This window comes from Callorhinchus milii, unplaced genomic scaffold, assembly GCF_018977255.1.
Source record: "Callorhinchus milii isolate IMCB2004 unplaced genomic scaffold, IMCB_Cmil_1.0 Scaffold12, whole genome shotgun sequence".
NCBI lineage: Eukaryota > Metazoa > Chordata > Chondrichthyes > Chimaeriformes > Callorhinchidae > Callorhinchus > Callorhinchus milii.
In genome coordinates this window covers 19,412,047-19,433,964 of record NW_024704753.1, presented here as the reverse complement: position 1 = coordinate 19,433,964, position 21,918 = coordinate 19,412,047, and the positions used below count along the sequence as shown (strand labels likewise).

Here is a 21,918-nt window from a genome sequence, read left to right as displayed (position 1 = left end):
TCTACCAGACAGAGAAGACATCAGCAAAGAGATCTCTATATGAACAACAGGTCAGGCAAGAAATGTCTGAATAACTGGCCAACAACAACAACAACAACTTGCATTGCTATATCTGCCCTCACATGCTTGGGAGTGGCGGAGCCTGACACCGAGCTGGGGTGGGTGGGGGAGGGGGAGATGACCATAGGCGCAGTCGAAGAGGAATGTCTTCAGGTGCGATCTGAAGATCGGGAAGGAAGGGGCCAAGTGGAGAGAGAGAGGGAGGGGGTTCCAATAATTTTGGGGTGCACTGGCTGAAAGCCCGGCCACCGATGGTGGAGCCAAGGCCACGAGGGACAAGCAGGAGCCGGGGCCAGTGGAGCGGAGGCAGCGGGTAGTGGGTTGGGAGCGAGCAGGTGGGAGAGATAAGGAAATGAAGATGCACACGTCAAGTACCTACATTCCATTTGTACAAGAACTAATAGAGACCTCAAGGTAAACGGGAACGTACTTCAGAAACGTACGATGCTGTATCGTAAGCTCACAAATAAATGGGGGTGAAATTCGTGTGCAGAGATTCTCTGTTTGGGTTTTGTGACTACGGACTCAATAAGCAGAACAACAAATCTCAGAGAGTTTACTTACAAGACAAGTTCTGTCGCTATCCACTTGATTGCAGCAAAGAAGGCATAATAAGGCTGTGGAAAAGTAGGACCGAATTAGTTTGTGCAGCTGTGGAAATTGTGTTCGCCGTCAGTATTAAGTGAGGAAAGGGTGGACTTAATGTACACCCCAAAAAAATCCTTTCCGCTCGAATTTAGACATAAAAATATAAAGCTCGAAATACACAAAAAACAGCTCAGCTCATGATGCTGAAAATATTAGGGTAATAAATGTAATTTACCAACATCTTATCAGGCCCCTAATAAACTTTTTACAATGAAGCCATCAGTCATTTTGTTAATTAAATCTGACTGGATTTTTGCATTTGAAGGACTTTCGGTTAAGGTAACTCATTGCAAACAGCTCGTACATTGTTCAAAAATAAAGGCATGAATTAGTACTGTAATAGGCTTCCTGTGAAGAAGGGGATTTTAATCTACCTCACATAAATTAATTGATAACCGTTCTGAAATTGAAAGGCTTATTCACTGATTTAATGTTGATAACCTAATTTTTTTTTAATTTAGTAAAAGGGACCTAAACACACACACACACACACACACACACACATACGCAGTCTGCGATTTGTTTCGCTTAAAGTGGTGGGTAATTTCATTGTGTGGAACATTCTTTCCAGAATGCTCACTATACTTACATCCAATAAGCTGTGGGCACTGTCACTGTTGTCTGTCGATGCGCGGCACATGGCTTGGTAGTCGTACAGTGTTATTCTAAAAAGAGAGAGGAACGGCAAATAACGGTTAATAAAAATAATGATCATAATAATATTCCTTGCGTTTGACATAATCCTGGCACGTGATTTCCGTGTGACTCTTACCGTTTAAATGAGCCCATCAGTAATAGTTTGTTCATGACCGCTCCTTCCACTTCACCGAAAAACGTCCCAGTCTAAAAGGAAGCAAGATAACCACAAAACAATCTGAAGAAAAGTGCCGGCGACGACACGGGTGAAAAGAGAATGAGATCGAAAGGCTCGTGTCCGATTTTCTTCAGTGTCACAGTTACCAAGGTCTTTGGACGGGGGGGGGGGGGGGGTCCATTAACATACAGACATCACAGCAGGCTCAGCAGCCAAATGGGGATAATTGCCGAAACACACAGTCACTACACTTTACAGTATATCCCGTGAAGGGCTTTGAGATGTTTCAAAGACGTGATGAGACGCTGTATCAAATGAAAGGATTATTATTATTGTTGTACCCCACATAAGAAGGCAGATGAGAACCTTACAGCACAACAGACCAGAGAGAATTATACAAATAATAATCGCAATAATCCTTTCATTTGATATTGTGCCTTATCGCATCTTCGAGACGGCTCAAAGCGCTTCACAGGAGTTACTGTATAGTGTAGTGACTGTGTATTTTGTGGGTGAACTTACTATTGCTGGTGAGCAGACTATTTTCTCTGTAACTGGCAGCATCACATATACACCCAGGACCCACAATCTTAAAGCTCACTGTGATTCCTTACGTTCTCTCTATGTTATAATGATGGTTTAGGTAATAAGTTTAAGATGAGTGCACACTGGCAAACCTCTGTAGGATTAAAATTCCAGTGTAGATTGGCCCAGGTTTCTGGATAGATAACAATGCTCAGCATTCCTATAACATAAGATAACCAGATACAACTTAATCTGTAAATTACAGTATTTTCCCCTTNAAAAAAAGTCTCTTGCAATCAGATGTAAACAATTTAAAAGGTAAATGCCCAAATCTTACAGTAAATGTTAAAATGTTGTATCTTATGTATAACATTACAGAACCAAGAAATATCATCCTCTTTCTCTTCCAGAAAACTCTCTTTTAAAGTTTCCTTAGAGAAGTTCCTTACCTCATCTAGGTTTGGAATTACAAAGCGAAACCCATGACAAAAGTCAAATGTTAAAAGTGGATCTCAAAACACAATCTGTACAACTCCCGGGTTTCATTGGCAAAGGATTCCTGTAGCTCAGTGCTTAGAGCACTCGCCTCGCAAGCGAGAGGACCTGGGTTCGATTCCCGAGCAGGACAGGGCGAAACGTTGGGAAAGTTTCCTTACACACACACACGCACACACACACGCCTCCGTTTACCAGCAGTGAGTAGGAACCCGGTTGTTAGTCGATTGGCGGATCGCTTTCCGGAGATAATAATCCCTTCAAATGACTAAATAAATAATAATAATTTGGTCACTCAATCTACGACTGCCGCGTTTCACCCACAAAATATACAGTCAATTCACTAAGCTACAGGACTTCGTAGGTTATACTTACGCTATACACCAAACTGTATTTTTCACAGAATGTAAAAAAAATGGACCAAATTGATCCCTGAAGTTTTAAGCATTTCCTTTAACAAGTTCCACTCTATTACGGTGGAACTATACACATGGTCGTCAAGTGGAAACTATTTAAATCCTTTTGTGAGTTGAGACACAGATCAGGTTGCTCACTCGGGCTCACTCCACATTATTTCATCAATTCAACTTAACTCTTCAAACTCTTTTGACTGCACTGATCCTGAACCCCAGCTCAGCAATTGAAAGGAAAAGTGGATTCCTGTAGCTCAGTGGTTAGAGCACTCGCCTCGCGAGTGGGCGGACCCGGGTTTGATTCCCGGGCAGGTCAGGGCGAAACGTTGGGCAAGTTTCCTTACTCCACACACACACACACACACACACGCGCCTCTGTTTACCAGCAGTAGGTAGGAACCCGGTTATTAGTCGATTGGCGGATCGCTTTTCCGAGGGTAATAATCCCTTGAAAAATAAATAAACAAATAATAATAATTATAACATACAGAGGCCTGTCAACTTATTTCTGACCAAAGTCTTTATTCGGTTTCCATTTCTGGTTGAGGGAGGGAGAACATTAATGATTTTATACCTATTCCAAGGATGTTAATAATTTTTGTTTTTGCACAAGTGGTTTCATGAGATTTCAACAGGTGTTTGGCTTCAACCAGATCTCTTCCATTTGTGTCAAAAGGAGAGATAACTCAGCTCCTATAGTCAAGGTCACAAATGAGGCTTAGATGAAGAAGATCCTTTGTCCTGTATTATTCTCATCTATTCGGGATGCAAACTCTACTGTTCTCCCATCACACCCTCAAGCAGTTTCTTAATTGAGTCTCATGTCCCATCTTAAGGCACGCTTTCTGGTAGCCAGTTCAAGCTGTTTACTGCAACAACAACTTGCATTTATACAGCGCCTTTCACTACGTTCTGTGTAAAGAAATACGTCCTGGTGCCTGTCTTAAAATTTCCCTTCACAATCCTGAACCCTGGTGGCTTGAACATACACCCAAATCCATTCTCTAACACACACCCAATGCACATATTGTGGCTGACAGCTCTCAGCTCAGTGTAAGAGTTATACTTCAGTTACATCCCATTTCAATAAATTAAACTGTCCGATTGATCAGTAAAATTGAACCCTGGACTGCACGCCATTACTCTCTTACATTGAACATGTAGCACCTCTCTCCAGCCCTCTGCTGCAGAGGAGAACCCCATCGAAATAGAAGTCTCATCTCACCAGATAGAACGATAATCCAATCCTGAGCCCCAGCAGAACATTCAATCAAATTTATTTTTAGGCGAAAGAAAACTTACAAGGGATTATTCACAGAATGTGTTACAGGATGAATTCAAATGCCAGCCATCTGCCTCGTGAGGTTATTAGCACCTACTTTCTATGCAGTGGTTATCCAATAAAGCCTCACTCGCAACTACAAATTTATCACATCAGATAGCGGTTCAGAAATACGTTGGCCTTGGCCATGTCTTAGCTGACGTTAGTAATTGATAGCTGGTACTTTGGGGGTTAATGCAGGCCTAGATAATCTAGCCTGTATCAATGTCAAACTACTTTAACAACCTCGATATAAAATGACAAGACATTTGGAAATATTTTAATTAGGAATGTGAACTGTGTGCTTTGTTTAATAATTGTGTATTGGAACCATGTGAATGAGTGTCAGAGCGGGTTACTGCATTCAGACAGATATCTGTACACACAGAGTTCAATATCAGTTTATAATTACAGAAGGAATCACAATAGATTAAAGCTACAATTTAAACGCAAGTAAAGGAAATGGCTAACGTTTACTGATTGTGCAAATGTCATGCTTTTTGCGATCTTATTCGTAATTCATTGCTGTCGAGAGTCATCAAATTTAGTGAATATTTTGGCGTTGGTTGTTGCTTGAGGATCTTCAACAACTTACAACAACTTGCACTTGTATGACGCCCTCCACACAGGTTCGCCTCTCAGAGCACTTTAGCCTCACAACTGACTTGAATTTAAGTACAAGAGCACTTCTGTCACAGCTAAGGCCTATGGACTGCAACGGTGGAGTTGAGGTACAGATGAGATCAGCCATGATCTTACATTACGGGGGAAACAGGCTCGAGGGGCTGAATGACCTGCTCCTGTTCCTAAGGCTATACTTGGGTCACGACAGTCATTTCAACAAGCACAGCTGAAAATAAAGCAGTGACTGTTTCTTTATCTGCTATCATTTGATGCTGACTGATCAGTAGTTCCCATCTGCTATTGGCCCACATGGAGCAGTAACACTGTCAGTAGTTTTACCAGAAACACATGAACAGTAAGTAGTTGTGTCAACTGATGAGCCTTTCAGTTTATGTCTGTGCAAAAGGCTTTACTCAGGGTCAGTAGCTGAAACTATTGATCTGTGACAGATCAATATAGAATCGATCTCAATGGCAGATCAGTATTGATCAATGTAAAAACGTTAATCAAAATGTACCTATTTTTTCTGAGTATAGATGTTTTATTACAATAAAAGAAAGTGCTCACCTCGTCATAATTTTCAGATACCAAAATAAATCCATTGTTATCTATTAGGTAACAGTTTATTGTCTGGAAATATAAAATATTGAATTATTATTATTAGATTAATAAATATACAAACAAGAAGAAGCAGAAGAGCGATAGAGAAAGGTCTACTACAGATGTGGCTTGATAAATAGATTATAAAAGTATTTAAAGTATTATCAACATAATATTTTTATGGCATGGCATTCGAGTAAATATAAAATAGCTAAATAACATAGATGTTAAATATAAGTTGCAAAACCAACAAGAAAATACCTACATCATCATCACAGCTTATAGAGCACCTGCCATCAATTGAAGCACACTGGAACACATAATAGGTGTTAAATCGTCAACTACAACTTAGCTAAAACCTGATGCAAATGTGTTCTATCGTTAGTCAGTCCAGTGACCTTGAGTTTATTCTGCATGCTATCAAAGAGCTGATCACACAAGCAATTTTAATTAAAATTAAAAGTTGAAGCGCGGAGATGGAACTTAGCTCACCTGTCGGCTGGCAGTCCAGAACTTCTTTTGAAAAAATTCCAACTTCATCTGAATTCCTACAGCTGTTAAGACACAGAAAATATGACAGGGTTAACAGCGTTAAAGATCTACCTTTACTTTAATGATATATATATTTTAGTAAAGCTCCAAATAACAACACCTCTGTTAAGGCTGGACATGCACAATGGTAAATAGGACACTTTGGAAGTCACGTTGACGGTCAGATTGTTGATATTAATTTTGACCCAAAAGTAAGCTTTAAATGACAACAACAAGAGCAAATGTCTTGACACAATTTTCATTAAAATTCTAAACGGGACTTGTAGCCTTTTGTGAGGATGAAAGTCAGCGCTCCCAACAGTAAGTGCACATTCACAGACGGGTCAGGACATCATTTCCTGCAATTCAATACAGCCGGTAATTGCGGGAGTAATAAAAGGTAGGAAAGCGGCAACGCAGGTTAGGAAGTGATTCATATGAGAGTCCTGTAGCTCAGTGGTTAGAGCACTCGCCTTGCAGGCCAGCGATCTGGGTTCGATTCCTGGCAGGGCGAAACGTTGGGCCAGTTTCCTTACACCACACACACGCCTGATCATAATCCCTCAAGAAAAAAACAATAATAATTTGGTCACTTCAATCCATGACTGTTTGTGGGGACGCTGCTGTGCGCGATTGGCTGCCACGTTTCGCCCACAAATATACAGTCACTACACTTTACAGTGTGTCCTGTGAAGACGTGTTGAGGCGCTGTATCAAATGTAAGGATTATTGTTATTATATTTTGGTAACAAACCTTCTGAAACTCTAATTAGAATAATCTTCCACTCGTATTCCAGAAAACAAATAAAACAACAGCGACAACTTGCATTTACCCAGCACCCCCTCACCCAGGGCAGCGTCCCAGAGCGCTTGGCAGTGGTGGAGCACAACACTAAGCTGGGGGAAAGGAGACCGTAGGCACTGGTCGAAGAGGATGGTCTTCAGGCGCGACCCGAAGATGGGGAAGGAGGGAGCAAGGCAGGGGGGAGGGATAGAGGGAGAGCGTTCCAGAGTTTCGGGGCATAGTGGCTGATGGTGGAACGCAGGGCACGAGGGGCATGCAGGAGGCCGGAGCCAGTCGAGGGGAGGCAGCGGGTAGTGGGCTGGGGAGGGAGCAGGGTCAGAGATACAAAAAACTGTTTTCTTTTGAGAGAGAGAGAATTCTACAATTTCTATTAAACAGTTGTTACAAAATAAGTGATGAGCATGGAAAGCTACTGGCTGGCAAATCACCCTCATCAACGGAAAAATCCCTGCAATTCTGTTTGATCCTCCTCCCCCCAACCCCAGGAATATAGTCACCATGGAAACCTTCCTGGATTTTTAGTGACTGGGGTGTGATAGACCGAATTATCTATTCCGAGAAATTGTCAGCATCGAGCTCTTAAATGTTTGTAGAGGTCATCTCATTAGCATGCGCGGGGATTACAAGGGTAGAAATGGACAGAGCAATGCAAGTGGGACTTTTTTTTCCATTGGAACATAACCCTAGTTGATCGCGAGCCAAGCACAAATAGGAATCTTGGCGTGTGATCGTGAGTTGAGATAAATTGCTGCCAACTCATTCCACAAGATCCAGCAACAGTACAGACACTAGCTCACCCATTACTACACACTAGGCTAAGGTACTGTAGCATTCACAGCACCATCTGGTACGAGGATTTTAAGAAAGGGCAATCTAAATGTGATCCACATGTTATAAACGTGGGTACTCAGAATACAGAGAATGTCACTGTGCATCAAATCGCTATTCCTTTTACACATCAAAGCAAACGTACTCGCTGGACACACAAGCAAAATGTTCCTTTGGGTTGTGCTTTGGTTTGGGTATGAATAAGAATCATTAACAAAATAAAAGGAAAGTTCTTAATGACTGTCGTGAGAAACCCAGGCCGAGCTTACGATAAAGATTTCCTGGAAGATTCGCAAGGGATTTTGTGTGGCCAGGGCAGAGCCCAGGTAAGCAATAAGTAGTGAGCATCTCAGTTACCACACACAAATAAATATTAAGCAAATTGCAGAGTTCTTCGCATCCCAACTTTGTCATTTTCAAACGTACTCAGGGCTTATGATACCCAAATTGTAATTTGATTAGGCATTGAATTGACCCAGCTCTGTCTATGGTACGGATGGAAAATTAGATCAAGTCATAGAAATAGCACAAGAGGGGCAGCCTGAAGCTGTGTAGACACAAGTGGACTTTCAATCAGCCTCTGTATCCTGCTCGCTCGTCTAGTCTGGAGATCTCAGACTGCTAAACTGTAAGGTTCAAGAGCCAGTACTTTATGACAAACATATGCTGATTGGATGTGCCTTTTAATCTTTTAGCACATTTCTAGAATTGTAATGAAACACCATTCGAAGGGTAAGCACACATTTGCACTAACTCAGGTGATTTCCTTTCCACCAGTGATACAGTTGGAGAAGAATGCATGGATTACTGGAACTGCTTTGTAATTAGGGAGCTAATTAGGACTTTCCAAGGTAGAGTCTGGTTACGAAGATTACATTAATGGATGTAGAATTGGACATGGGGACTGTAGCTTCCAGACAAAGTAGTCATTCTCAGATTGCTGGCAATAAATCTAGCACAATCACAAGGAACTGCTAGACAATTTCAGACCATATCTATTTCACATAAGGGGTTATCTTCCCGGTAAAGCCTTTATTTATTCGGAGGCTATCTCTTGGCACGGCAATTGCAACGAGTCTGATCACGACATCAGATTAACATAAGGTAGTTAGGATAACCTACACATCTGGTAGCTATTCCGTGAATACTCCGATGTAAAAATGTGCAACGTGCAAAATTACATTGTGTAACAACGGGAATATTCAAGCGTGAGAGTGTCTCCAAGATGCTTGTGCTATCAAACTAGGGCAAGGTTAGATAAAAAAAGGTCTTGATCAATGACACGAGGGCAACAGTGATTCCTTACTACAACCTTTTTCGAGGTGTGCAAAATCTTATTTGCAAAGGATAACAGCTGGCAATTTTGTTTTTGTAGAATTGTTTAGGACGCTAGCAAGCTTAAGAAACTTCAGCGATTCATGATGAACTCTTGAATATGAGGTAAGGAATACGTTAATTATACTTCAGCATTGCACATCCCGCATGGATATTTTACAGGTGGAGAATGATAAGTATCTCGCAAGAGATGTTAATAATAATAATAATAATGCTGGTATTTGACATAGCATTTTTCAACTTCATCAAAACATTTCAAAGTACTTCCCAGGATTTACTGTAGAGTCTAATGACTATGTATTTTGGAGGCAAACTTGGCAGCCAATTTGTCCCACAAACAGCCGCAAAATGAATGGCCAATTTTATTTGGAAGATTGTTGGCCAGGGCACCAGAAGAAATTCCCTTTCCCAGACCCAGTCGTTGTCAATGTTCCAGGAGGCACTGAACTAATGGATAATTAATTACTCATTAATGAGATAATTAATGAAGATCACAGGGGGCTTACGCTGGGAGTTTCTTTATACTGTTAAAAACAAGGATGTTATTGCACTCAAAAGGTCTCTGACTACATCCACTGCATGAATCTAGCAAAACAACTTGCACTTATACAGTGTTCTCCAGGCAGGGTAGTGTCCCAGAGCGCTTTAAAAACATACGCTAAACACAGCAAAACAGGTGGCTGAAGAGGAGGGTCTTGAGACATGCCTTGAAGGACGCGAGAGAGGGAGGTGGTGAGGTGGAGGGACTGTGGGATGGAGTTCCAAAGGGTGGGGGCAGAGAGGCTGAAGACCCGACCGCTGATGGCGGGCTGGGCCGGGCCGGGCAGGAGGATGTGGGGCAGGTCGGAGCTTGCTGAGCGGGAAGAGCGGACAGGAATAAAATAAAATCAATAAAAATGGGGCTATTAAAATGCCAATGCCATTCTCCCAATTCCAAGTCGTGGTTTAATGTATGTCAGCATTCTGCTGACTGTGCTGAGGCTTCAGCTTCCAAGACCAGGAAAAGATGGCAAGTGCAATGCAAAAACACTGCCATCCAATGCTGGGTTGCTTGTATATAATAATAATCTTTGCACTTGATATAGCGCCTTATCATGTCTTCGAGACGTCTCAAAGTCAGTGACGAAATTATTATTATTATTATTTTTAATTTTGAAGGGATTATTATCCCCGGAAAAGTGATCTGTTGCTTCTGACTTCAGGTTTGGTCAAGCACGGCTCAGAAGAGCTTAACATCCGCAGTGGAATCGAGGTACGGGCAGTTTTATTTTTGTCCGATGAACTTCAGGCAGATCAAAAAAAACACACACAGAAAAACTAGAGCGAGCGATCAGTGTTGATTTGTGAGGCACAGCTGTCATCTGGAAGCTGATAGTCTCCGCTCATGTGGCACTTTGAATGACGCGAGCTGGGAAATCTGCTGTTCACAACGCTTTCAGTGCTCAGGAGAACCCATGGACAGCAAGAAACCCAGAGAAAAACACCTTACACCTCTCCATCCAGATCATCTCAGCAACAGCTACCGTACTAAACCCCAGGGAGACTGAGGCCTTATTCAAAAGAAAACATTGGGACAGAGTGCGAGCCCTCAAGTCTCTATCGATATTCATTTCTACACAGAACAACAATTACAATAATTTCTGGGTTTATTTAAATTCTTCCCAGAAGGAAGGAATCCCGGATACCAGCAATGAAAGGCAAGTGTATGCGTTTTTAAAGCTCGACTTATTACTCGCTCGGAATATTGAAAATGAATGCTGCATTTGTACTGTTATTGTCAATAATGCCCCTGATATTATTATACTGTCTGATATCTAATACACCATAAAACACTCGCCCTCCGTGCTTTACATTTCATGCAACCCATCTCCAGACTCGTTTAACCCTTTCAGCACCACAGCGTTTTTGCCCACAAAATACACAGTGAATTCACTTCACAGTGTAACCGGTGAAGCCCTTTGAGACGTCTCGAAGACGTGATAAGGTGTTGTATCAAATGCAAGCATTGTTATTATGGTTAAATTCTATTCTACCAACTTATTTTTTAGCACTTGTCACAGTGTCACTGTGCTTCGAACCCTGTGTTTTTTTTTTGCATTACAACAGGTCAGAAGCTGATGAAATATAATTTGTCTTTTTTTTATTAAATCAGGGAAAGTTGCCTTCCCCTACCTTATGCCTCTGCCCTGTGTCAGAATGCGCCTCACCTTCGGTCAGTGTCTCCCTCTGATTTGCAGGACTCTTTACAAATGTACTATTTGTGTAAACTTTGCTCGTGTTTGTTCCTAAGCAGGGCAAGACTGCTCTGATTTTAGCTTTTGTTTCGGTTTGCAGTACAGTGTTTGCGAGCGAAGAATCTAAAATGAACTTGCCTTAACCAGTTCAATCTAACAGTTCAGTTGTCAGACAGTATAAATGTATAATATACCACAGAACCGTAGAAATATACAGAACGGTCGAAGGCCATTTGACCCTTTTTTTTGCGTGTCAATATTTATTTCTCCGAGAACCCATCCATCCTAATCCCAATTCCGTGCTCTTTCCCTAAACTCTTTTGATAGCCTTCTTCAGCGAGTGCTTAACTAATTATTTTTAAATGCCCCAATTGACACTGCACTGACAGACAGTCCTGGCCAACCATTGCCTCTAGGTAGAAGAAGTTCTTTTGACCCTTTCCCTTTGCTCCCGGAGGCACATCCATTGAATTCATTCCCTATCGGCCTTGAATCCCCAACCAGCCAGAAAGAGCTGTTCCCCCCCAATTAATTCTCCCAAACTCTTCCGTTATCTTGAATGCCTCGATTATGTCAGCCCTCGACTTTCTCTGCTCCAAACAGGAAGAGTCCTAAACTTCTCCAAGCCTCTCCTCACAGCTATTCCAGTAGCTATTTGATGCAGAGGAGGCAACCAACAGTTGTGTGTGTATCAACGCAATGTGCACTCATTCACCTCAGCAGTCTGCTAGAGAGCAATGTACAGAGGCTCTAAGTACAGTCTGACTGACTGACCCTTTGGTTTGACAAGAGAATCTCACAGAGATCTCACAACATTTTCCCTAAAGTGCGGTTGTTACAGAATGTCAAGACCGAGGGAGATGCAGAGCTAATGATTTCTTGTCCACAGGGATTGAGGCTGTAGAGGAAACTGCGGTGGGGGGGGGGGGGGGTTGTTGAAAGCCCAGGAAGTGGGTCAGTCCTAGTTTAACATGATTCAGTGGCTCATCCTCACTAGAGGGCATTGAGGCAGTGTGGTCATGTCACTGGCTGCCATCCCCTCCACAATAAACCGCTGGATGAGGAATCTGCTTTTGTATTACAATAAACTAGCCCGGACTACACAGCACGGAAACAGGCCATTCAGCCCAGCCAGTCCATCCAGTGATTATTCTCCACTCCTATACCCACTTGTTCACTTCTTTCTCTGTACGCAATGAATACGACTGTTTGCGGGCACGCTACTGCGTGCAATTGGCTGCCGCGAATTTCGCCCACAAAATATTACAGTCGATTCACTTTACAGTGTATCCTGTGAGTCTCAAAGGCATGATATCAAATGCAAGGATTATTATTATTATTGAATTTGCTCTTAAAAACGATGATGCTTTCTGCTTCAGCCACAGCTTCCGGCAGTGTATACCAACGTCTGATAAAGACAACCCTCCTAAACTCCCTTTCAGATCTTCTTGCGGATAGATTATAGGTAGGCCGCCCCCCCCCCTTGCTTTGGATTCACCGATAAGTAGAAACAGCCTATTTATGTCCATCTTATTGAATCCTTTCATAATTCTAAGAGTCTCCAGCAGGTCCCCTCTCAAATGTGTCATCTCAGAGCATAAATCACTAACCTGTCGATTTGTTCTTGATAGCTGTATTCACACATCCCTAAAAACATTGAAATAAATCTCCATGCATTCTCTTGATTGATTTCTCATAATGTAATCCTAATTGCTGCACATCTGTTTCCACCAAATGCAGGTGAAATCACCTTTGGAATTCTTCTCTTTGTATTAGTGCAATCAGTCACTGGGTGCCCAGAAGAATGTCTGTGCAACATTACTCTGAAGGAGGTGAACTGTACAGATAATGGACTGCGAGATGTCCCCAAAGATGTACCTTCTGACACAGAGACCCTGTACTTACAGAACAATCACATTCAGGCAATCTTAAACACCGCATTTGCTGATATGGCTCAGCTGCAGATTTTAGATTTGTCAAACAACATGATTGAAAGGTTACCCTCAGACGCCTTCAACAGACTGTCAAATCTTCAGAATTTGAATCTCGCCAACAACTCCATCCACTCCATGGACAACAGGACTCTCCATCCAATCCAAAGCCTCAAGAAACTGGACTTGTCCTTTAATAATCTGACCAGTTTGCCTGAAGGCTTGTTCAAGAACTTGAGGAATCTAACCTGGCTGGCTGTCCATCAAAATCAACTACAGCAAATAGACAGGTCCATTCTGGATTCTCTATCAAACCTGCAGGTATTGTTACTGCAGCAAAACCATTGGCTATGTGACTGTAAAGTGAACGGACTCAAACTCTGGCTAGAACGCTTTCTGTACAAAGGTTAGTAGACAAATATGATTTTAGCTATTCAGAATCATCATAGATCAATCATACAGACAGGTATCAATAACAATAATAATAATCCTTGCATTGAGACGTCTCAAAAAGCTTCACAGAATATACTGTCAAGTGAATTGACTGTGTATTTTGTGGGTGACAAATCCCTATAAAGCAGCTTTAGAAGCAATCATTAATCACTATTCCAATCATTAATCATAAGTTAAGGATGCTCTGTTTTGTGCTGAAAAAGACCATCAAGACCCGATGTGTTCACATCAGGTGATTTCATTGCAATAAAAGATGAAACAGATAAGGTCGCTTTAAATTAGAATTTCACCCCGATCTCACAAGACTTGGGTCACAATCTGATTTCAGCAGGTTTGCCTGTAATGAATGAAGATATACATTACATTTTAAAAATCCTAGTCTAAAACATGAATGCAATAGGTGAAAAGGCTGCATTATGATCATATTAACTTATATTTGATGATATATGATAATCCTTCAGAAAATTTGGCCCTTTTTTTATGGGTGAACATTAAGGCACACTTGTGTGGTGTGCAATCATATTATTGCTTACAATGAATTGACAAAAAAAAACACATCGCTGAAATGTTTTATCTGATTACTATTAAAATGGGGACGGAGATCAGTTTACAACAGTAACGCTTGTACCTTTACAACACTATATTACAGCGGCAAAATTCCACCTGGGTTCAGATTTACTCTATTAACGTAATGTTTCAGAGCGTACAGAATTTGGCCAATCCTGAAACGCAGCCTTAATTTTCTTTTAAGAACTACTAAAAAAAAAGCTTCAAAGTCAAGGCTGAATTCAATAATTTGCCAAGTTCTGAATGGAACTCTGGAATGTCAGCTTAACAGAGTAAACCTAAACCCAGGTGGAAATCCGCAAACAGAGAAAGAGGGGACTAATGAAAGGCAGCAGTCAAAAATCTGTTACTTTTTTTTTGTTGAAAAGAAAATATTGCTGATCTCTCGTCAATAAATAGTTACAGGAAGTCAACCATCCTGAGTGATATCAAATAAACCACATTACAACAATGGCTAATAAAAGCAAGAGAAGCAAAAAATATTACTACAACAACAACAACAAATTACTATAACATAGTGCCTTTCGCACCGGGAGGCCATCCCGAGGGTCTGAGACCGATTCTTCTCGGGTAAATAATTCTCTGATTAATGGATAATAATAATAATAATAATCCTTGCATTTGATATAGCGCTTTTCACGTCGGGAGGACGTCCCAAAGCGCTTCACAGAACACACTGTAAAGTGAATTGACTGCATATCTGTGGGCGAACGCGGCAGCCAATTGCGCACAGCAATGTCCCACAAACAGTCGTAGATTGAAAATGACCAATTTATTATTGTTTTGGGTTTTGGAGGGATTATTGGAGGGATGGGTTTGTTTAGGGTGTTGAGACCAATGGTGATGCCCAAGTGCTGATCCAGCTGCCAGGAATTGACATCAGGAGCTTTTCAATCCGTTTGGTTGAATGGAGGAACCTTCTAATTTATTTAATTCTTCATAAGTACCATGTTGGGATTTTGAGTTGCTAGTCTAGGCTGACTCTCCAATGCAGTGCTCCAATGCTGCAGTGCCAATGCTGCAGCCTTCTTAAATGGTCCATCTACCCATTCAGGTGGTTGTTAAAGGTCCCATGGCACTATTCAAGAAAACAACGGGAGTTCCTCCCAGTGTCCTGGTTGAGAATCCCCCAGATACATTTGGTCAGTCATTCAATTGTCCATGAAACCTCTACAGAAAACTCTGTGAAGCACTTTGAGACGTTCAACCTTATAAGCACTGAATCAAATGAGAGTGTAAATATCCAGTGAAAAATCATAGAAAATTTGGAAAAAATTAGAAATTGGGCCAAAAAACAGGTAAATTGTTTGCATGTTTTATTTTCATATCAATTGTATTTAGAGTTATTACTGTGTTAAGGAAAGCAGTGCCTGATGTTACTGGAATATTCCTCTGACCGTCAACGTACAGTAAAAAAAACGTACTTGGCCCAGAGATTCTCTCGACCTATGGAAAAAAATTAAGAGTTAAGAACCTGGTTGTTAGTCATTGTGTGATTTTAGAACAAACAAGCGAATTACACAAGATTCTCCACCTGGTACCAGCTGAAAAATCAGCCGTTTCCAGCCCAGCTCAGGGTACTTATACTTCTGCAGTGAGTCACATAATCTGATTGGCTGGTGGCCACATAATGATTTATAAAGTCAGTCAGAAGCATCGCAGAATAACTCAACAAGACTTGAAATCCGTCGATTTTATATAATTGCCTTTTAAGTATCTGCAGACATTTAAGTATCCCAGATGTAAAAATTGTGAAGCTCCTAGGAAAGTGCCTTTACTTTTCGGGTTCTTTTATAAAAGCCTTAAGCGATCCCCCCCAAAAAAAATGCAATGCTGTGATGCATTCTGGNTTTTTTTGGTCGCAGGGGGCCAGATTGATGAAATCCTATGTGCGGAACCAGAAGATCTGAGGAGCCAGGACCTTATGAAGATCCCTCATGAGATGTACCGGCTGTGTTCCTCTGCTAAGAACAAGTCATCTCGTGCTAACACTCAGACCATCTCTGACCACAGAAGTTCTCCTGCACACAACACGCTGCCTGTCGAGGAGGACGGCGATGACAATTCAGACTGTGCCCCCAAACCCAAGCCACAACCCGTCAACCTACGCTATGCCATTGCCACGGTTATAATAACTGGAATTATCTGTGGCATTGTCTGTCTGATGATGTTGGCAGCGGCAATTTATGGCTGTGGCTACGCGGCAATTATGGCCAAATATCACCGTGAGCTAAAGAAAGTGGAATGTTTGGGTGAAAGCACCAAAGAGAAGGAGCCACTCGGTAAATCCCCACCATGATTTGCCATTTTCTGTCTTGGTTTCTGAGCAACAAGACCCAATGTTAATACAATATACATTTGTGCAGCACCCTTCACATCAGGAGAATGGGCAAGTTCAAATTTATCAGAAATGTTAGCGACCACAACCAGCCAACAATTTTCTTCTCAAAGACGCTTTTTTGCAATCAAAGATTGTTGCATTGACTCTCAAGACATTTATCTCAACACAATTAAGCACCAGAGAAGCTGAAGACATGATCATAACATAAGACCATAAGAAATGCTAGACAAGAAAAGAGGTCCATCTAGTTCGCCTTCCACCTTCCTGGAGTTTGCTCGCACACATGTCCTAAACTAACTATGTACTGTATCCCATAATGTTATTTCCTAAAAGAAAAATAAGAAGATCAATGAGGACAAGACAAGGGCACAAATGTGGCTGAGGTTTCAGCCAGTACGCCCCAAAACCCTGGAACACTCTTCCTCTATCCCTCCACCTTGCCCCCTCCTTTCCCATCTTCATCTACATAAGCATTTGCAGGTGAAGGAAGACCAAGGTCCATCTAGTTCACCTTCTACCATCCCGGCAGTCATTTGACATGTCATGTCCCCAACTATATACTGTATTCGACATTTTATTTTCTAGCAGAAATCGATCTCATGTGTCCTTGAAACAAACGACATTTCTGCTTCCACCGAACGTCTCCTCAACCATTGTTCCTCCTCAGCCAATGCAAGCTTGGAGCTGGAAGTCTAAAGCCAGACTTCCTGCTCCTAACCACATTACTGCTGGTTCCATTACCAATCGCAATCAGCGGTAAGCAACTGGGCATCTTTAAGATAGACTTTAACTCCTCATTTTGTATTAAGTGTTTGCTGTAAAATAAATGAATTAATTCACTAAAGAATTCGTAGCTGATAACATCAGAATAAATAAATTCTCATGTGCATTGTGTTATGTGTATATCACCTGTAACTGTGCAACTTTTTTCCATTTTCTAAAGCTTACACTAAAATGATTTGAGATCTCCGCGTTTATTGAATATTTGGTGTCTAAGTGCTTAAATGTACATATTTTAGCATGCATTTGCAGTTGTTAATTAACAGACTACCAAAATGTAGGAGCAAAATATGTAAAATGTATCCTTGATGGAAAAATATCCTGTGTCATCAATAAGCCTCGCAGATACGATCTGAAAATAAAGAGTTTGACAAAGTGATGAACATCTGTTTCAGTTTCTCCAATTGCATCAATATGCTGCCGTGCCCCAAGACATAGAACTGAATTTATAAAAAGCTTTCTAAATTACTCGAGTTTGCTTTGTAGGAGAAAATCGTACTTTCCTATGTTTACAGTAAATACAATCCCCATCGGGTTTTGCCTTACGCCAAGAATGGTTCATAAACAAAAGAATGCCTGTGAACCAGAAGAACATCTGTCCAACACATTCATCAAACACTCGCTTAGAGAAGGTCCCCAGATGTCACTGAGGAATGTCCCTCCATTCATAAATTGTGCACTGCTCGCTCTCTGTGACTGAGACTGAGCGCTAGTCTTTATCTTACGAAGGGAGTGACTGAGAGCCAATAATCATCACAGCTCAAGTCAAGCACCTATACAGAATGCAGCAGCTTTAGGCATAATCTGTATATGTGACTTGACCGAGACTTTATGCAATCAGATGACAGGGGCAAATGCACGGCATATTGAGCCCAGCCCCGGGGCTAAAGCACTTCCATCTGTCTGTCCACGTGCAGTGGTCGTTTGAGGTCTTGAGGAACCTGGAACATCAAGAAGCATAGCCAATAGCCCGGACGCACACACAATGGGTCTGATTCTCACATGTCAGTAAGCTTACCGACATCAGTACTCTGCACATCTTAGCAGCCACTTGTTGATAAGCCCGCACCACTAAAGGTTGACAGATTAGACAAGTAGAGAGTAAGCTAGGAACTGCAGACTAAAAGGTCGCTTACGCCCTCCTTGCCAGACTGGCACAGATTGCAAAGTGTTTTCTCCGTGTGCAATGTACCCATCTAGGTCCCAAAATGTCTATGTTGGGCAAGGTTTGGATACTTACCAATTGACATGTCCCAAATTAGCTCAGTTTTCTTTGGATCTCAATTTATTCTGGTAGCGGGGCTAGGTTATATTACAATAATATGTGAAGGCCATGTTATGCCATGTTACCCAATTCTCTGCTGGTAGAGTATTGTTTTCACTACCACACTAGTTCTCTTTACTGCCTTCATGGGAGTAAGTGGGATAACACCTTATCAGCTCAATGAGATGTCTCAAAGCACTTCACAGAATATACTGTAAAGTGAATTGACTGCATTTTATTGGGCGAAACCCAGCAGCCAATTGTGCACAGCAGCGTCCCGCAAACAATCGTGGATTACTTGTATATCCTTAACTTTAATTTGTTTGACAGAGCAGATATTGGCCATAGCCATGGTGAAAGATGCCTGGTAATTAGATAGTCACTGCCTGTTCTTTCCCTCCCTCCTTCTCCCCTTCAATAACCTTTCGCCCATTTCTTTTTGCCCTTTATTGCTCATGCGTCCAAGCTTCTCATAAAAATCTATCGCCTTATCACATTGTCAATGTATCTCAAAGCACTTCAAAGGATTTACTTTAAACTGTAAAGTGCAGTGACTTGTCTATTTGTCGATGAATGTGGATAGTACCGGGGACGTTTAACATTCATCTGGAGCAGGCAGACCGGACTTTGTTATTTAATCCAAAGCACGGTATCTCCAACAATGCAACATTTCCCCAGTACTGTGTTGGAGTGAACAGCAACAACAACAAATGGCATTTAAACAACGGATTTCAGGTCAGGAGGACGTCCCAAGGTGCTGGACAGTCAGGGATTTGGACCCGGGCTGGGGATTGGGATCAAGAGGAGGTGGAGGGCGGGGAAGGGAGGGGTAGAGAGAGGCTGAAGGTGTGGTCGAAGAGGAGGGTCTTGCGACGTGTCTTGTAAACCTGGACTATTTGAGTTCAGAATCCTGAGACATGGGGCTTCTTGTGATCATGCTGTGGTTGGCTTCAAACTGCTAATGGGATTTGGAATTGTTTCCTCCTTGAACACAAGCCATGGAATTTGAGTTCCCAAATTTTGTATCAGTTGAATCAAATGATTAATTTTTAATCCAAGAAACAAGCACAAGTTGGAAGCTGACAACAGTCTAGGTATAATTAGTCGGAGGAATTTATGCAGTAACTCAACCAAAAGGTCATAATGTGACTGGGAGAAGCATTACCAACCCACCCGCCCAACAATCACCAGCGGTCACAATCTCAGTTACAGTTCATAAGGGAACTTGTGCATATATGTCACCTCACGTAAACTGACTGGAATCCTCCTCGACTGGAGAGCCAGTACTGAAAACACATCACAACGCTAGTTTCGAAAGGCATCGGCAACAACAAGCTGCCTTTACACAGCAGCGTCTTTAGGTGAGTGTGTGGATACCTGAATATATACTGGGTATGGAACAAACTCTCAACGATGTGAAAAGTGGCACATGCGGAACTAAACCGGCGTGGCCAACGTTCGGTCGAAACACAATTTCAGATGTATAACTATTAGAAATAATTAATAACAAGATTGTTCCAACTACATAAATCCCAACCCTCCTAAACACGATAAATTGCATTTTCTTTTTACTTGGGGATCTATCATTCCACGAGCACCCACCCACTGACTGGTTCATTGGCAGATAGTCCTGGTGCACCTGTGACCCTTTAGTAGGTTATTCAATCATATTCTGCTTTCAGTATGTTAGTGAATCTGCAGAATTTGAACAATGTTTTAAATTGTAATAATTAGCCTTATCGTCGGCAAGGCTAAGTTTCAGTGATGTATAATATGTTTGTGGGAAAGCAGAATATGTTACTGAATAGAAACAGGTTTATTTATTCCCTGTACCCCCCCATCCCTCCTCCCCCCCCAACCCCCCCCTCCCCCACTCCGCCCACATCATGCCTCAAGATTAAATCTTCTGGCAAGGTCAAAGAGCTGGCTCTAGTGACAAAGCTTGTCTTCAGTATGGGAGGTGATCTCAAGCAGAAAACCCAAGGACTCAAGCGAACAGCCATCTGGTTAGGAGACCGCAATGTAACGGTGGGAAAATTATTAAAGTTTCTCAAATCGCTCAATTATAAAGTCCCAGAGCATCGTATTCATAGGAGAACACGAGGAATCTATTCAACCCCACGAGCCTGTTCCACAAGTTAATTAGAAGTTGGCCAACACTCCAGCACAGTGCTGGGGACGTTGATGTTATACATGCACACTTATTTTTCACAGGTTCAAAGTCAATAAAGGTTTCTCGATTGTCCGTACAACATCAATCCTAGGTTTCATTATTTAACAGCTTCTTACCTTCTACGAGTAGACTGAAAAACAGGACTTTCCTTTTATGCTTAATAGACCTCTCAATTCTTTACCAGGTCCAGGCCAAATATATCACACAGTGAAAACAGCTCTAACTGAATCTTAACGAACACAGTTATAGTTTATTCTGATAGTTTACTATAAATATTTGGAGTTAAAAATGGGAAGTCAAAGCTAAACCTATTTTTTCTCTTTTGGCAGCATTCAGGACTTTGATTTTATTGATGGCGGCAACAATGCAAAACAATTTGTCTTTGTACAGTGTCTGAGCCCAATGTGCATTTAGATGAAAACATGGCACATGTGGCTGATTAGATTCAAGTGATCTAACGGCTGGAAGAAAGAGCTGCTGTTAACAGCAGAGAGTGTAATATATATTATATATGCATCCCCCAGCTAACCCCCCGCGCCCCCCCCCCCCAAAGATTCTAATTACCTGATATATCTGGCAAAACGATTGCGGTTAATTCACTGCCTGCTCAGCAGGGTACAATTAACTCACTGAGGAATCTCGGTAATGCATTCAAACAATTACTGTCAGAATACCATTGTACATTTAAGAAAAAAAAATGCAAAAATGTAGCTCCACACAAGTGAAAAACACTTTGTAATCACCGTGAAATAAAGACGTATCAGAAGGAAATCAGGGTGCACTTTTGTAGGTACTTTTTTTTTGCAAATCTGCCATTAGAGCCAACTTTTAAAACCTGCTACATATCACATCGTTCTGATTTAAGTAATTAAACTGATGTCATGGGACTACACTGTACATAGTCACCATAAGCTCTCAATTACATCATTTACCATAATTGTTAGCAGAGAAACAAGTGCCAATCCAGCTGGCCTGCTTCGAAGATCACAGAATGAGAACTCTGACCAGTGGAATAACAAACAGCTGAGAAATGGTCACAGTAAATGGGATAGAGACAAGAGAAAAGAACTAAATGACTTCACTGCAGGGGAAGCTCCATCCCTGTCAAAAGCAGGTAAAATTGCATTCGACGATCTGTCAAAGAGGGATTTCCTTCAGAAACTCCTCAAAGGAACA

The 21,918-nt window shown here is 41.6% G+C and overlaps 2 protein-coding genes across 3 annotated transcripts in view; one reads left to right on the top strand and one right to left on the bottom strand.

Moving 5' to 3' along the window:
• cacna2d3a (calcium channel, voltage-dependent, alpha 2/delta subunit 3a) overlaps nucleotides 1-21,918 on the bottom strand; it is a 167,803-nt gene that overhangs the window by 18,708 nt on the left and 127,177 nt on the right. For both annotated transcript variants that reach the window (XM_042339495.1, XM_042339497.1), the window contains 6 exons: nucleotides 5,993-6,054; nucleotides 5,766-5,810; nucleotides 5,468-5,530; nucleotides 1,481-1,551; nucleotides 1,298-1,373; nucleotides 625-677 (listed from right to left, as the gene is read on the bottom strand). In XM_042339495.1, coding sequence (XP_042195429.1) covers nucleotides 625-677; nucleotides 1,298-1,373; nucleotides 1,481-1,551; nucleotides 5,468-5,530; nucleotides 5,766-5,810; nucleotides 5,993-6,054 — 370 coding nt within the window. The remainder of the gene's footprint in view (nucleotides 1-624; nucleotides 678-1,297; nucleotides 1,374-1,480; nucleotides 1,552-5,467; nucleotides 5,531-5,765; nucleotides 5,811-5,992; nucleotides 6,055-21,918) is intronic.
• Nucleotides 10,389-17,053, top strand: LOC121849963 (leucine-rich repeat and transmembrane domain-containing protein 1). The gene is made up of 3 exons (XM_042339499.1): nucleotides 10,389-10,696; nucleotides 12,974-13,570; nucleotides 16,050-17,053. The coding sequence occupies exons 1-3, from the start codon at nucleotides 10,690-10,692 to the stop codon at nucleotides 16,481-16,483; spliced, it is 1,038 nt and encodes a 345-aa protein (XP_042195433.1). The 5' UTR covers nucleotides 10,389-10,689; the 3' UTR covers nucleotides 16,484-17,053.